The 16,349-nt window shown below is 27.0% G+C and overlaps 1 protein-coding gene, 1 long non-coding RNA gene and 1 other non-coding gene across 3 annotated transcripts; all 3 read left to right on the top strand.

The window, feature by feature from the left end:
* The first annotated feature begins 1,506 nt into the window (after positions 1 to 1,506).
* LOC116402234 lies at positions 1,507 to 2,945 on the top strand. Its single transcript, XR_004214699.1, has 3 exons — positions 1,507 to 1,832; positions 2,134 to 2,190; positions 2,288 to 2,945. It is a non-coding gene; the product is annotated as an uncharacterized LOC116402234 (long non-coding RNA).
* A 5,713-nt stretch (positions 2,946 to 8,658) lies between these two features.
* TRNAM-CAU lies at positions 8,659 to 8,745 on the top strand. The gene is given in 2 exon segments: positions 8,659 to 8,696; positions 8,710 to 8,745. It is a non-coding gene; the product is annotated as a tRNA-Met (tRNA).
* A 2,805-nt stretch (positions 8,746 to 11,550) lies between these two features.
* Positions 11,551 to 14,987, top strand: LOC101212780 (vesicle-associated membrane protein 722). The gene is made up of 5 exons (XM_004138906.3): positions 11,551 to 11,902; positions 13,313 to 13,454; positions 13,555 to 13,675; positions 13,769 to 13,831; positions 14,595 to 14,987. The coding sequence occupies exons 1-5, from the start codon at positions 11,713 to 11,715 to the stop codon at positions 14,736 to 14,738; spliced, it is 660 nt and encodes a 219-aa protein (XP_004138954.1). The 5' UTR covers positions 11,551 to 11,712; the 3' UTR covers positions 14,739 to 14,987.
* Positions 14,988 to 16,349: the final 1,362 nt, after the last annotated feature.

Raw genomic sequence — 16,349 nt, 5'->3', positions numbered from 1 at the left:
AAAAGCTAAGCGTTTTGATTTTGTGGTAAAGCGGTCTCAAATTTCAATTTAAAAGCATTAAGGCGAGACTTGTTTTTTTTTCCACCAATCATATTCGCCTGATTTGTATGCTGCCTTTAAATCCTTTAAAAGGATACGTAAACAAACAAAGAAATAAATAAAAAGACGTTTTAAAGTATACATTTTTGTTATATATATAAATGTAAAATTGTTTTTGGTAAAATTGCAATTTAAAAACAGTGTTAAAAGGATTTGTTATAGCTTCTTAATGTTTCACATAAATCAACCAAATTTATATGGAATAGTTCTAAACCTTGGATCATCAAATTATCATAAAACAATTTATTATTTAGAATATATAACTTTTTAATTTAACCTTCAAGTATTAGATCAAACCTGTGTCATCAAATATAACAAAAATGAATTAGTTTAGATATGTTAAAAATCAAACTCAATTTAATGAAATTCAATGTCCCTTTCTTCTTTCTTTTTTCTTTCTTAAGGAAATATTTAATGTCCATTCATTTGTGATGAGGATCAATACTTGAATTGTTTTTTTTAAAAAAAACCAATAACATATTTGTGGCTTGCCCACTATTAGGAACTTTCTAGGTATTTCTTTTTATAAATGAAAAAAAAACCTTTAGGAATAAATTTTGTCTAACAACTCCAAGTTGGAAGCTAATACTCGAAAGTAAATAAGATAGAAATGTCATATTTTAAAAAATATTAAAATGAATCAAAATATTTATAAATATATCAAATGTATCCATCATAAATATTAATAAATCTATCAACATCTTCTTTTGATGTCTATCAATAATAATATTAATGGAGATCGATAGAACATGTAGCTTATTTGGTGTATTGTGTACAATTTATTTGGTGTAATGTGTTGAATTAAGTATACAGTGAGTATATGTATATTTAATTAAAGATTTTGAGATTTGGTGAAGAATATTATTAAATACATAATTTTGATTATATTAATTAATATAAGTGAAAAATTGATAATTATATATAGACGAGAAGAGAAGGAGTATATATATATATATATATATATTTATTTATTTAAAGAAGATGAATTAAATAGTAATAAAGTATTATTATTTCGTTATAAATTAGGGTTTTATGTTAGTACCCAAAACTGAAAAGAATGATTTTCCCCTAACACCAAAGATTGTATATACTTGCTATATTTTCTCCCTAGCCTCTTGCTAAAGTGGTGGTGTCATGATATGCCCATTGAAGCAATCAGTTCGTTTCATTTGGTATTCTTTTTTTTTTTATATAAGAAACCTACTTTTGGATTCACTTTTGTATTTTTCTTTATTCACACAAGTCTTCAATGTCACATTTGAATTTTACATATTTAGTACATTGACATACACATTTAATTTCTAGTTTGTCAACATATTTGGATTTTGCATATTAGGTAATTCTCTCATATTTTTATATGAATTACATTAACATTTCTTTCCTATTTTATGACATACAGGTGTCATTGGATAATTATGTTATAGGTTCCGATTGTACACTAACAAAGTACATTTGGATAAAGACAAGTCACAATTGATGAAATTTTCAAAAGGTTCACAAGTCAAGAGGAAACGTCTAAACAAAAACAAGTTTAATTTAGAACCCCCTATTTAGAATATTTTCAAGATTTTGTTCAATTTGTTGAGTTTGCAATTTCGAGCAAGGGTGTGGTGATTTTTCTACAAGACCCACGTCATATTTCGTTAATGGTGCCTTTAGTATTAACTTAAGGGGTACCTTGTTCAAGGTTTTGTTTCGTTTGAGTTACTTTAATGTTGTATGAGTTCTTCAAGGTATATGATCATGAGTTTTGTTTAATTTGTAATTTCGAGCATGATTGTAGTTTTGTTCTACAAGAATATTGTGTCTTTGACCCCCAAATCATATTTAGTATATTTTGTTGGCGATCTCTTTAGTATGAAATTATGAGATCGTTGCTCAAGATTTTGTTCAGTTTGAGTTACTTTGATGGGTTTTAATAATGAGTTTTGTTTTACTATGTTTATTTGAGTTACCTCGATAGATTTTGTTCAATTATTTATTCTCAAGTGCTTACATATTTTACTTTTGTATTTTTAAAATTTGATGTCTCAGTGGTATTCAATACAAGATTTTAAAGGTTGAATTTCAATGGAAATAGAACGAGTTTAGGTTGGTATTTTGTACTTTTTTTTTAAATGATGTTTCCCACCTCAAAGGCCTATTGGAATCTTCTGTTTGCATTTACTAAAAAATTATTTTTCTGCAGTGATACTCACCAGAAATAGAAATGCACTGTTTGGCCTTCCTCCGACGTGGTGACAGGTGCGTCGGACAATGGATTACTATTCCCGACATCTACAGTGTTGCATCGGAGGAAATACAGATCATTAATTGTACGTTACGCCTTCCTTCGATGAGGTGTCAGCAATGTCGGAAATAGTTTAGAAATTCCCGACGTGTCACTTATAGCGTCGGGAAGTGACACGTCGGGAATAGGGTTTAGGGATTCCTGACGTGTCACTAATTGCGTCGGAAATATGATGCTATTCTCGACGTTTTCGTTGTGCGTCGGGAGTTCTCCGTCTTTTTTAACTCCATTCTTTACAGAATGAAAACAGAAAAGAGAATCGATAAAGGGAGAGGGAGACCGAGAGGGAGATCGTGAAGAAGAGAGCATTCGTTGTCGTTGCCATTTCCGTTGTCGTTGTCGTCGTCATTACATATCGGTATACCTTTTTTGATGTTGTTTTTGTTTTATTAACATAATACATTAGGATTTTGAATTAGAAAATACGATTTTGAATTAGTTTTTATTGTAGGAATTGGATTTTTGAATTATGTTTTAGTTTGAAATTTAAGAATTGTGTGTTTGATCAAAGGAATCAACCTTTGCATATTTCTATTTTAGAAATCCAACTGTGTGAATTGGGTGTTTGATTAATGTAAATAAATGTTAATGTAGTTGTAAGTTTGTTAATGTATATATAAATGAATAAATAATGTATAAATAAATAAATAAATGTATAAATATTTATTGTAAGTTTGCTAATGTACAAGGCTAGTTTGTTAATGTATAAATATTTATCGTAAGTTTGTTAATGTATAAGGTTAGTTTGTTAATGTATAAATATTTACTGTAAGTCTGTTAATGTATAAGGTTGATGTTTGGTTATAGATATTAATGTTAATGTATAAATATTAATTGTATGGATATAGTGTAAATGAGGTGCTCTACCAACTGAGCTATAACCCTTGTGTTTGTGATACATATCTTATCATGTAGATAATTTCTTGTCAAGATAAATATTCTATGATCTATTTTGTTGATTTGGTTGATTGGTATTGCTTATCAATAATATTCTATTTATAATCTATCGGTGTGATAGGGCTCATTTGTATATTTATTCGTTCAAAATAATAAAAAATTACATCGACCACTTTGACTAAAAGAAATCTTATTTAATACCTAAAATTATAAACAAATTTTTAATGTTTTTAATCAAACCAATTCCAATTATTTCAATCAACAAATATTTTAAAATGGAAGGAAGGTAGTAGTTTAAATTTGAGAAGTAAAATTGAAATAAATAAAATAAGTATCCATAGGGCACGTTTGACATGAAATGTGAAAATTCTGATGCCAAGCCAACGGGCCAAACAGCTCCTCATAGTATTTCCTTTTAGTGTTTATATATATTATGTCGCATAAGTTCATTATTAATTAAAAACGAAACTATAAAATTAAAAGAAAAACCCTACACCACAAAAAAAATTTAAAAAAGTGTGTGTGTGTGTGTATATAGTTTTTATCTTTTTGTATAAATTTTGGTGGTGCAGTAGTTGTGGCTGTGCCGACTTTGCATCATCAGCATCACCGACTTTATTCACAAGATTCATTTCTCTTGTTTTTTCTTCTTTTTTTTTCTTTTTTTTTTTTTTTTTTGAGAGAATAAACAAAGGCAAAGAAAAATAAAAACATTAAAAAAAGAAAAGTCAAAAAGAATAAAATGATTAAAGGGGGAAAACATTTTATCCCATTAAAACCTTTTCTCCCACTTTTTCTCGAGCTAAAAGGAATGGAATATTCAGAAGCCTAAATTCTTCCAAATTTATTGACTTAATACACAAAGTACTATTAAATTTTAGCATTAACTATAATTAATCTTTTTGGATTTTATTTAACCCAAATTAGAGGTAACATTTGAGGGTCTCAGCAACACTACCAAATTATGAGTTTTATTTAGAGAAAATAGCAAAAATAATTTTAAATTGTTATAATAGCAAAACATAAAAATTAGAAAAATAAATAAATGAAAAATCTCTCAAATGCCCCTATCCAATATAAAAAATACAATTATTTTACCTAAATCCAAAATACATGGTAATTAAAATAACACATGCTACATACAAAATTTCTCACAAGAACATAATTAAAGATTAGAAAATTTGCCATTAAAGGAAAGCTCCACCTCATGCCGGCAAAATTTAAAATATATTTCAATGTCTAAAAGATGCAATTTATATGAAATGGGTAATTGCAAAATTGAGACACATTCAATCAAAGAGCTTGAAGATGAAAAGGGGAGCATTGTTGATATTACAGTAAAGATGAAATCATGAAATTATACCATAGAATTGAAAACTTATATGCAAAATGTGCATTAGTGAGTTCGTCCACTCAAATCGATGAGTTCTTTATACATTCGAGATTCATTTGAGCTCTTTTCTCTTGTTTGCAATAAAAAAATTCTCTTTCACATTGTGTTTATCTCTTGTCGGCTGCCTCTATCAGTCTCTTTCTTTTCTTTTCTCTAATAAAACCTAAATTAAGAAGATTCAAATAATTTCAAAAATATTATTGAGGCATAATTAAATCCTAAAAATTAAATTCAAATTGTTATTAAAAATATATATTGAAATTTAAATTCAAATTTTTATTAAAAGCTATATATTACGTGTTATTTAATAAATTGTTTAAAATATAACAAATTTGAAAATAGTCATAAGCGTAAATCTAGCAACAAAATAGCAAAATTAGTTAACATTTACCAAATTTGAATGTTGTTTGCACTTCATTAATAAAAGAAACACAATAAATTAATTTTTTTTAATAAAAATCAATTAAAATAAGTGTACAATTTGAAATATAAATTAAAATAATTGTGTATTATCTAATAAATTTTTTAAAAATAATTTGAAATATAAATCCTTTGAAAATTGTGGATTAATGATTGATATTATGTTAGGGATTAGATTTTACAATATTTGAATTCAAAATACTATGAAATATAAGGAAATAGAAATTTTTTTAACAATTTTTTAGAAAAAAATATTTATTAAACATAGGTTTTATGAATTAAATAAATAAATGTTAATTAATTTGATTTGAATATTAAAAATCCAAAACTTTGTTATGAATTGTAAGCATATATTTAAGAGATATTGAGAAAATCTTGTCAATATCGAAAATATCTTAAATTAATTAATATTTTTCAAAAGTTTGCAAATACACTATACGGTATGATATTTGGTCTCATTATTTATATCATGTAAATACAAGTAAAACACGTATTATCCTACGTAAAGAGATATAACACATGTATATTATACTTCTTGATTACACATGCATAACAATGATGATTGAAAATAAAACGTCACATACAAAATAAAACGTCTAATTAAAATAAATATGAATATTAACGTAATTAAAAAACACACGTGAAAAATAAGTATTCGATACAAGAGGCACAACAAATTATTTTTTTAATAAAATTCAATCAAAATAAGTGTATAATCATAATTAGCATGATTGTAGTGATGATAAAACTTTTGTTTTTAAATTATTATTAATCATACGTACTATGTATTATCTGATAATTTTCTTTAAATAACTTGAAATATAAATAATACGAAATGCTTAATTTATGTTTGCCATTAATGATACGATGTAATATTTGAAATCAAAATATTATGAAATATAATGATTTGAGAATGGCTGAAATTCTCATAACCAATTTTTTATTAACCATAGCTACTATGTATTATCATATGAAAATAATGAAATAGTAATTATCATTGTTTTAGGAATTAAATTTCATAACATTTGAATTCAAATATTATGAAATCTAATGAACGAAAAACGGTTGAAATTCTTATTTTGTAGGGGAAATCTTTATTTAACATGAATTAAATAAATAAAGGTTAATTAATTTGATTTAAATACTAAAACTTCAAAAATTTGTACCTACATTTGGCATTCTAGATAGTCTGGCATTCTTAAACTTACAAAGAGCCTAAGTTCAATAATCTTAATCTGAAAGTAGAAAATTGGAATAGGGGAGTCTCACATTTAGAAAAAGTCCAAGTTGTTTTTATGAAATGAATCTCTATTTCATTGATAATTTAACAATAGTACAAACCAAAATATACTCAACGAGAAAGGAAAGAATATGCAAAACAAAATCTCCTAAAAATAATATAATTACGTTAATACAAGTGAATGTTCACTAATCTTTTTATACTTAAAGAGGAGTCCAAGTACATTGAAGATGAGAGAATCTCACACTTAAAAAGAGTTTTAAGTTTCATTGAGGTATTGTATGAGATGATTGATTTACAAAGTTTTGTGTTTTGTTCTGATCACAAGTACTTTGTGTGTGTGTGTTTTTTAATCGATCTTTAATATAATTTGAATTGATATTACACAATATGTAACAAATTGTATCATACGATGGATAATCTATATTTAGAAAGAATTAATGAAAATGTACGATATAACTGTTTCTCAAACATTCACAATTCGTCATTATTACGATGAAAGATGAGAAATGGATTGAGAGTTGATGGTGATGGAATTCAAAATATATATATATAATTTTTTTCTAGAAGAAAAAACGAGAGCCAAACAGAAAGTTTGGAGAATTGTGGAAATTAAAACCATAAAATTTGGAAGCACCACCTTATAAATGATGAAACTCACCTCAGGACGTTTCTACACAAATGATCACTTCTTTTGTTTATTATTATTTTTATTTCGTTATTCTATAACGAAAAATGCACTTTTTCTTTCCTTAGTTATATTATATCAAATCAGGGAAAATGTGTCATCTACAAAACTCTTAATACAATTCTACGATCTAATCTTTCTCCACAACAAATTCGGTAGTAAAATGGTGTGAAAATCCTTGATACTATCGGTAGATATATAAGTCTTAACATATTACCACAAAATGTATTAAAATGAGTGTGAAGTGTGAGGTTTATTAATACATATATTAGTATATGTGTGTGAATAGAGCCACAAAAGTATGTTTGATGGAAAATGAATTGTTAATAATAGAAAAGTGGGGGGTGGAAATGGAAAGCAGGACAGATGCTGTTTGGGCGGGACACATGGCGGTCATCCAATATTCTTTGAAGTGCAAAATAATGTGGTGTGAGAACATTAGTCGGCACTAAAATTCAATTTTAAATGTTTGTGGTCTCAAATTAACTTACTCCTACATCAATTTCAAATATATTTTTCTTTTCTTATTTACTATTTAGGGGTTAAATTTTACATTTTCAATTTTTAAGTTTTACCCCACCACTATTAAATCATTGGTTCCAAAGTCACTGGGGCTACCCATTCAAATATTCATACTCCAGAAGTAATTATGAGTCACTAACATGTGAATATGTTTCAACCAAAACATTTGTAGTTTAATTTCTAAAAAGTAATATAATTTTAAATAGGATTTTTGTTTATTATAAACATAAAAATAATAAAACTTTATATATACATTAATTTCAATTAAAAAGATAATATAACGCTGACTTATCAATGAAAACATATTAAGAAAATGAAATAGAAATAATAGCCGTTAAAGTGTGTGTATCAATTTTCCAACATTTTATCTTTTTATCTATTACTATTTAGTATAAAAATTGGGATTTTTTAAAATAAAAAAATTAAACTATAGAGAAAAATAAAAGGCAAATTTTTCCTTAATGTTTTAATATTTTGTTTACGATTTTAATATTTTAAATAATTAACCACTATTGTTAGTTAACTTTTCCAAATTAAACTTAATATCTATCACATTTTACTTTATAAATTTTGAAAGCATATTAATATGGAATCTTCTCTTGACTAAAGATAAAAATGATTTTTATTATCTAGTTCCATAAAAAAAAAAAAAAAAAAAAAAAACTCAAATCATAAGCAGAAAATAATTAAAAACTTTATTTAAAATAGAAGAACTAAAATTGAAATATTTGTCCCAAAACATTGGATGAGTGAAATTAAGTAAATTAAAATAGAATGAGTTGGAAGAATACAAATATGAAGTTTTAAATTTTATGTTATTTTTCTCTCATAGATAGATATAAATTTTAATAATTGAATATAAACCATTATTAATTAAGGATAAAAAGTTGAAGCAAATAAGAAGAGGGAGAGATTCAGACTATTGGGTCCTTCCACCACAAAATTTCTGCTAATATTAAGTTAAAAGTCAATTTTTTTAATTCCAAAATGTTTTATATTAAAAGAATTCAAAATTTATTTCTATTATTTAAAAGTAATTCCTCCAAATCACATAATTGAAGTTTCTATTTTTAAATTAAATTAAATTTATGAATTTGAAGTTCAACGTTGGGGTGGTGGCGCAGTTGGCTAGCGCGTAGGTCTCATAGCTATATCGAGTTATCCTGAGGTCGAGAGTTCGAGCCTCTCTCACCCCAAATCTTTTTTTGTTGATAATATAATCTAATCCAAAATGATGATAAGAGTGATTCAAATTCTATAATGTTGAAAGAAAAATTGATATGGTTGAATTTTGAAGGACCATCATAGACTAAAAATGTCTTGCGTATTGTTATCAATGAAATGATTTACTAATAAGAGTGATTCAAATTCGACAAAAGAAAAGAAAAATTAGAGAGAAAATGATATATTGTTGTGTGAAATTATAGAATTGGTAATAATCAATAATACAAGTCCATAGAACAGAACTTAAGAACATCAATTGAAGTAATGTAATTGTAAAGAAAGAAAGGGAGAGAGAATATGGTGTTCGAAATTTAGATGGAAATTTGGAGAAGTGGGAAGAAAATCGAAATATGGAACATGTCAATCCAATAGTTCTACTGGGCTACCTTACAATTATGGTCTATATGGATTCCATTACATTTTTGTTACTTTTTAATTTTCTTTTTTTCTTAAAAAAAATTGTATTTTAACCTTAAGTTTTAAATTTGTTAAAATTAATTTTGTGGCACTCTAAAATGCATCCTAATTATTTGATGGATTAAATGTTTAATTTTCATTTTTCAATAATTAAAACATTTTTTAAAATAAATAAAAAGGGACTAAAATAAATATAAATAACACAGTGTTTGTATTATTATGTTAGAAGTTTGATTAATAGTGTATAAATTTGATTTTTCTTATTTCGATGTAACTTAAAATTAGTAATTAGTATTAGTTTGTTGTTCGATTTTTATTTTTTTAAAAAAATTAGTCTATATTAGTATTTTAATCTCCACTTATGGAAAGTAAATGATATTGCGTTTTTTATAAAATAAAAATTATTATTATTATTTAATCAATATACAGTATAAATTAACTTAAAAAGATTAAATTTATTAGAGTATATAGACTGAATTTAATATTTATTCAAAAGATAAGAACCAAATAGTATTTTAATCTAAATAACAATTAGGTATGGAATTTTTTTAAAAAAATTATAACAAACCTTACTAATTTTGAAAACGGAAAAAGTCCACACTTGTCCGAATGAAAAATACAAAAAAAAAAACGTCCAATTAATATGTTCTTATTTGATTATTCGTGTCTAATATATTTGGCTAAATGATTTTTATTTTTGTTCGTTATAAACAATTTGTTTTGACTATCCAAATGTAAATAAGTTTTTTTCAAACTTTTGTCAAAATCGTTTAGATTTGACTGTTCAAGTCCAAATCTAAATGATTTTTTCAAAATTTTTGGTACACAATCCTCTACGTGAACTAGTTTAGATTTGGGTACGCACGATCATTTAAACCATTTTTAGATATTTTTTGGTACTTAATTTGGCTTAATTTGGCTACCTTAATCTAAATAAATAATCGTGTACCAATATATAACCATTTTTTTTAACATCTTTTATATTTATTAGATTTGGTCTACCAAATCTAAACCAATATCCAACCAATTTTGTTATACCAATTTATATTTGATTTTTGTTTATAATTGGTACAAACCAAATAATACTTTGGAAAAAAATATAAAATTTATGATTAATTGAAAATAAAGACCACAATTTCAAGAAAAAATATAAAAGAAAGAAAACTTGATGATGAGAAGAAAAAAAAAATTGCATAAGAGAAAAAAGAAGATAAAAAGGAAGGGTAAACTATTTATGAAAATTAATCATTAAGTAAAAATATGTTAGAAGATGTAATATTTTGATACAACTTAGACTACACTCATCTTTCTACTATTTATTGAATTAGATACGACAAACTATGATGGAAATTTAAATTGATTGTACACATATAAGTGTAATATATATATATATATATATATATATATATATATATATATGATTTTGTTGATATCTCAATACTTTTACATATATGATATATGTCGAGGTTGAATCGACATTTCTATTATATCTTAGAAAAATCTACAAAACACAAAAAAAAATATCACTAATAAATCAACCTTTCTATTGTATCCTATAAAATTCATGAAAAATGATAGAATAAGCAACAAAATATTACAAATATAAAATAATTAATAGATGGTTGAACTTGTTTAAAAGTTTAAAATATTTAATTAAGATTTGAAATATTTTTTAAAATCTTTTCATTTTATAATATTTCTAAAAATATCCCTTTACAACGGCATTGTGAATTTTGTACATATTTGATTGAATCATCAAAATTAATTATGATATGCTGAATTCAAAAAATACAATAAAGGAAATAACTAAAAGAAAACTAATAACAAGGAAAACATAAATTAGAATAAACCATAATCACAATAATGAATATTTTATTCTAAAAAAGTATCCACCTATTTGGAAAGATGAAAAAAAAGAAAAGACAAATATTGATAAACTTCTCACGATCTATGGTAATGCATAGACTTAAATTAATTTATATTACTAATAATATAAATGGACATTTTTATTAGTATTCAATTAATAATAGACTTGTGTGAGTATATTAAACATTTGACAAAGTATTTATACATTATAAAAAAAATGAAGTATAGTAATTTTATTTTGTAGTGGTTTTGTTGGGTGGAACTATTGGTTTTTCTATATATTTTTAATTTCTTTTTATAAAATTAAGAAAAATTAATTATTTAGAAGCTTCGTTGCAAAAAAAGAAAAAAGAAAAAAAGGAATTTAGAAGGGTTGGGAAAAAATCAGCGCAGACAGGAGAGACCAAGTCAGGTTCAAATTTAGTATTTTAAAAAATGTCCGTAGAAAAAAAAAGAACGGACTCCGTAATAGAACGCGCCAAATCAAATACATTATTCAACCCCTCCCTTCTCCATTGACTTCATTTCCCCCCGCCACGCCAATTCCTACTTTCATTTCTTCTTCTTCTTCAACTTCCCCTTTCATTTCACCTCAACAACTCATAATACATCCTCTCTGATCTCTCCAACCGCCCGCTTCTTCTGCTTCTTCAATCATGGCGCAGAAGTCTTTGATTTACAGTTTCGTTGCTCGAGGAACGGTGATTCTCGCCGACTACTCCGATTTCTCCGGTAACTTCACTAATATCGCTTTTCAATGCCTCCAACGACTTCCTGCTTCCAACAACAGGTTCACTTATACCTGCGATGGCCATACCTTCAATTACCTTCTCAACAATGGATTCAGTATGTCTCCTTCACTACTCTTTCTCTCTTTAGTTTCTGTTCTACATCGTTTTTGTTTCACCGGTTCATATGATTATGGCTGCCAATTGAGGATTCACTAGTTATTCCTTTGACGATTTGGTCGTTGATATGTTTAATAGCTAAGGAAACAGAGTCAACTGACAATAACCTCTGCTTTTACTCCCATGATCGTGTATATATATATATATATGAGCCTGAAGAAGTTTGTGAGCTTGCTGTCCGTTAATTAAATATTGTCATGTGTTGTTTGGTTTGTGAACAAGAACTCTTGCTAGTTGGTCTCATAATATTTGGACAAATTGAATGTTGGGATGATGGGATCTAACATGGACCAGGATAATTATGTTGGGACAAATACTATATTCTTACGACCAATTATTTCGTTTTATGTGAACCTTATACAAAATTAATTCACTTGAGACAATAATAATAATAGACAAACATGAGACAAATTTAACGTGGAAAAACATCCACAAGGTGAGGACGAAAAAGACGAGGACTGAGTAAAAATTACTATCCTAATTAATAATAAGCAACAGCAAATTTTCTCCAATAATGAGAAACGTAAAGTTATTGAAAAATTATTATAAACAACAAAACGGTAGAAAATCTTTACAAAATTTCAGATCATGTCGATATTATTCTATATTGTATAAATATTTAGTTAATTTTGCTATATATTTGAAAATTTTCCAAACAAACCAAAATAAAAGGACTCAAAGTCACGTCCAATCGTTCACTATTGTAATTTGGTGATAGTAGCACATAAAACGATCCTCTACTACTCAGATGGAAGATACTCGTGTCAAGAGCACAGTCAAAATTTTAGCTCAACCGTACCAATCGATCTCCAAAATTGCTCAAAATACGTTATTGCACGAAATCCTTCTTTTCTGTATCTGTTTTTTTTCTCACTGCTATCACTCTCAAGTTTCTGGATAAGAATGTTCTGAGTCTTCTGACTGGTTGCTGTGATGTTTTAATATAAAAACATAGTGGTACGGTCCACATATTTGGGCCTTTATGGAAATTTCCCTTACAAAAATGATCCAATAAAATTGGTTCCTTTGATTGACCATGATTTTTGGACTGGACTGGAGTAGTAGACAAACACACAACTAGATTTATACTATAATTTATTGGTTTTCAATATTAATGCTTTGAATGGCATTCCTATATTTAGATCCCGTTCAATATCTCTATGTTGTGTAAAAGATTTATTAGCTACCGCTGGTTTGGTTGGTTTAAGCATATGGCTTATTATTATAATATTGTTGATGCTGTGTACTTCTATCCTACTGTGTGAAAAAATTTGTCAGCTACAATGGTTCTACATTTACATACTTTAAGTTCTAACATATAATTACTGTTTCTTGTTTGGTGCTACAGCATATTGTGTAGTTGCAGTTGAGGCTGCAGGAAGACAAGTTCCAATGGCGTGCCTTGAGCGAATAAAAGAAGACTTCGACAGGAGATATGGGGGAGGAAAAGCATCAGTTGCTGTTGCCAAGAGTCTGAACAAGGAATTTGGGTAACACATATTGTCATGATCATTTGCCTATCTTAGATGTGCTTTTGGTTCATAATGGAAATTGACTTATTAAACAATAATAATGTTATGTTGCATGCAGACCTAAAATGAAGGGTCATATGCAATACTGTGTAGATCATCCTGAAGAAAGCAGTAAGCTAATGCAAGTGAAGGCTCAGGTTTCTGATGTAAAAGCTGTAATGATAGAGAACATTGACAAGGTAAAAAGGGGAACGATAGATTCTGATCAGTTTATGCATTAGTTGTACTTTTATATGATACAAATTTGTAGTGGATTGCTTCATTTGTAACAGATTATGGAACGAGGTACTAAGATCGAGGACTTGGTAGATAAGACCGAGAATCTTCGTTCACAGGTTAGTCTCTTAAATTTTTTACATACAGTTGAAGTTAAAATTAAATGCGTAAAGCCAAATTTGCCAATGCTCCTAAATATATTTGTATTCGGTTTTTGGAGGATTTAATTTGTTTTTCCTAAATTCTCAACTCTGCATGGTACTTTTCACACTTTTCTAAGAAACACTTCCATTTTTAACCAAACTCATAAGTTTTTAACTGCGTTTTGCTGGTTTTAAAATTTTAGCTTGGTTTTTGAAAAGAAAGTGGATATTATAACAAACAAAGGAGGTCAAAATAGGGTTTATAAGCTTCATTCTCATAAACTAAAAATTACACCTAATGAAGTCTTAATATTTAGTTATAAGAGGTCTTAATATTTAGTTACTTCTTATAAGCATTTGGTATTTGAAAATTTAGCTTATTTCTTTTTTTTTTTTTTCTTTTACAATAGTTTTCATCTTTCTTGAGTAAAAAAAAGTCTAATTCTTAGTCAAATTTTAAAATCAATGATAAAATTTTAATAAACAACTTGGTTTCTGAAAACATAACTAAATTAAAGGATATAAGGTAAACAGGAAAAAACGTTGCATAAATTTTCCTTTATTATGTTTTCTTTTCAACTGCTATAATTAGGCATTTCAACCTCCAACCTCCAACCTTGTATTATTTTATAAATAATGTTGTTGGCTCGAGATATTTTTATATTTTGCTTGAGTGGTTGTGATGAAGTCATTTATATCATCATGAGAAGAACTTAATTAGAGTTTGAATTTATGTTAGGCTAAAGAATTCCAGACAAATGGAACCCAAATAAAGAAGAAGATGTGGTACCAAAATATGAAGATAAAATTGATAGTGTTCTCTATCCTCATTATCTTGGCTTTGATCATCGTTTTGTCCATTTGCCGAGGTTTTAACTGCTAATTAAAACCCTCTAAATATTGATCAAAATTGCTATTGTCCCAAATGCCATAATTATTGCAAGCTGCCTTTGCTGTTTATGGCTGAGGGCTCTTTTGTTTTTTCAGGTCCATTTTACTATTATTGTATAGTGTTGCTTTGGATTGATTTAATGGCATCGTGTTTATGGTTAAAGTATATATAGCTACATAATTTGTAAGAATAGAATTTTATAAAGTACTAGATGATGATCAGTAATTTATTATATCAAAAGTCTGCCCATATTGAGACTCAATAACCAATATGATTTAACTTGGTGATAATTAGGGAAAAGAATAATAGTAGTAATTAGTATATTGAGATGTTTGTGTCGTATATTTTAAATTTTTAGATTGTATTAGTGATTGAAAATTTTGTAAGTAAAAGACTAAAAGTTGAAAATATTGATAAAGATGAAATAATATGTATATTTCATTTTATCCTTTGGTTCATTATTACTATTGAAGGGGAGATGAGATGGCCCATTGCCACGTCTCACTCTTCTTCTTCTTCTTTTTTTCTTTTTAATTTGTTTTCCAATTTATACCCTTAGCTTTAAAAGTTCAAATTCCAAACTAATAATGGTATATCTAAAGTTGAAATGGTCGTGAGTTTATCCATTTACACTATCTTTCTTAGATTTATTTTGATGGATTGTGCAAAATTTATAATTTGAACTAATTAAACTTCTAAACTTAAATTAATACAATAATAAGTTTCACATAACATTTTTTTAAACAAAACATAAGACAATAATGGGTAAATATTGATATACTTACCAAAGTTCCAAAGTTTAAATTACTAAAATACAAAAGTTTAGGGTATAAATCGATATCTTTTCCATTTTTTTAAATAGTTAGATCCTTAATGATCTCATAATAATTACTCAGGTCAAGAAAAAAATATCAAATGGTAGTTTTAAAATGAAAAAAAATTATTGAATATTTCACACACAATAATGTAAACATATAATAACTCTGGTATAAGCAACCCTAAAGGCCACAAGTAGGTCCAAGTCCAAAGGTTAGTGTCTTGGGGAACAGAAATAGGTGAATATATGTATCTTGAAAAGACAAAGTGTCTTTGGGATGGTGTTACAAGATGATCAACAATTAAGTAATATAAAAACGTATAAAGATCGACATAAAGGTATATATTCATTAATTGTGTGTGTTAGCTATATCCATGAGCGGAGGAGAACAATCTTTATTAGTGAGAATTTTTAAAATATAATACAACGTCACTAGATTAAAGAGTTTATATATTACACTTCTCTCTAAACTCTAGGGTCAAAATTGTAAACAACTCGTAAATAAGTATATATGCTCAATTACAAAAACTAAACACCCACTAGAGCACACTGCCTTCTAGAGCCCGACTCGCTGACCAATCAACAAAACCCTCGTACTAGCTAGGTTGTTCGTAACGCAACATACCAAATTCAAGCATTCAACATGGGACTTAGGCCAACTAGCAGAGCCTTGTTAAATATATATTAATCATAAAATAACAAAGTGGACACTTTGCAAGTCATGAACAACGACTCTGACATCTTAGAGTCATTACATGTAATCATATAAGTTTAAATCTTACTTT

The sequence above is a fragment of the Cucumis sativus genome, chromosome 2 (genome assembly GCF_000004075.3).
Source record: "Cucumis sativus cultivar 9930 chromosome 2, Cucumber_9930_V3, whole genome shotgun sequence".
In the NCBI taxonomy this organism is placed as follows: domain Eukaryota; kingdom Viridiplantae; phylum Streptophyta; class Magnoliopsida; order Cucurbitales; family Cucurbitaceae; genus Cucumis; species Cucumis sativus.
The sequence above is the reverse complement of the archived record's forward strand: the minus strand, read 5'-3'. Positions and strand labels throughout refer to the sequence as shown.

Bases quoted from the DNA above. Each gene is read 5' to 3' on its own strand.
- LOC101212780 (XM_004138906.3), top strand. From the start codon at position 11,713: ATGGCGCAGAAGTCTTTGATTTACAGTTTCGTTGCTCGAGGAACGGTG. The intron at 13,676-13,768 runs GTAAAAAGGGGA...CATTTGTAACAG, and splicing joins TGATAGAGAACATTGACAAG to ATTATGGAACGAGGTACTAA. The intron at 13,832-14,594 runs GTTAGTCTCTTA...AATTTATGTTAG, and splicing joins CCGAGAATCTTCGTTCACAG to GCTAAAGAATTCCAGACAAA.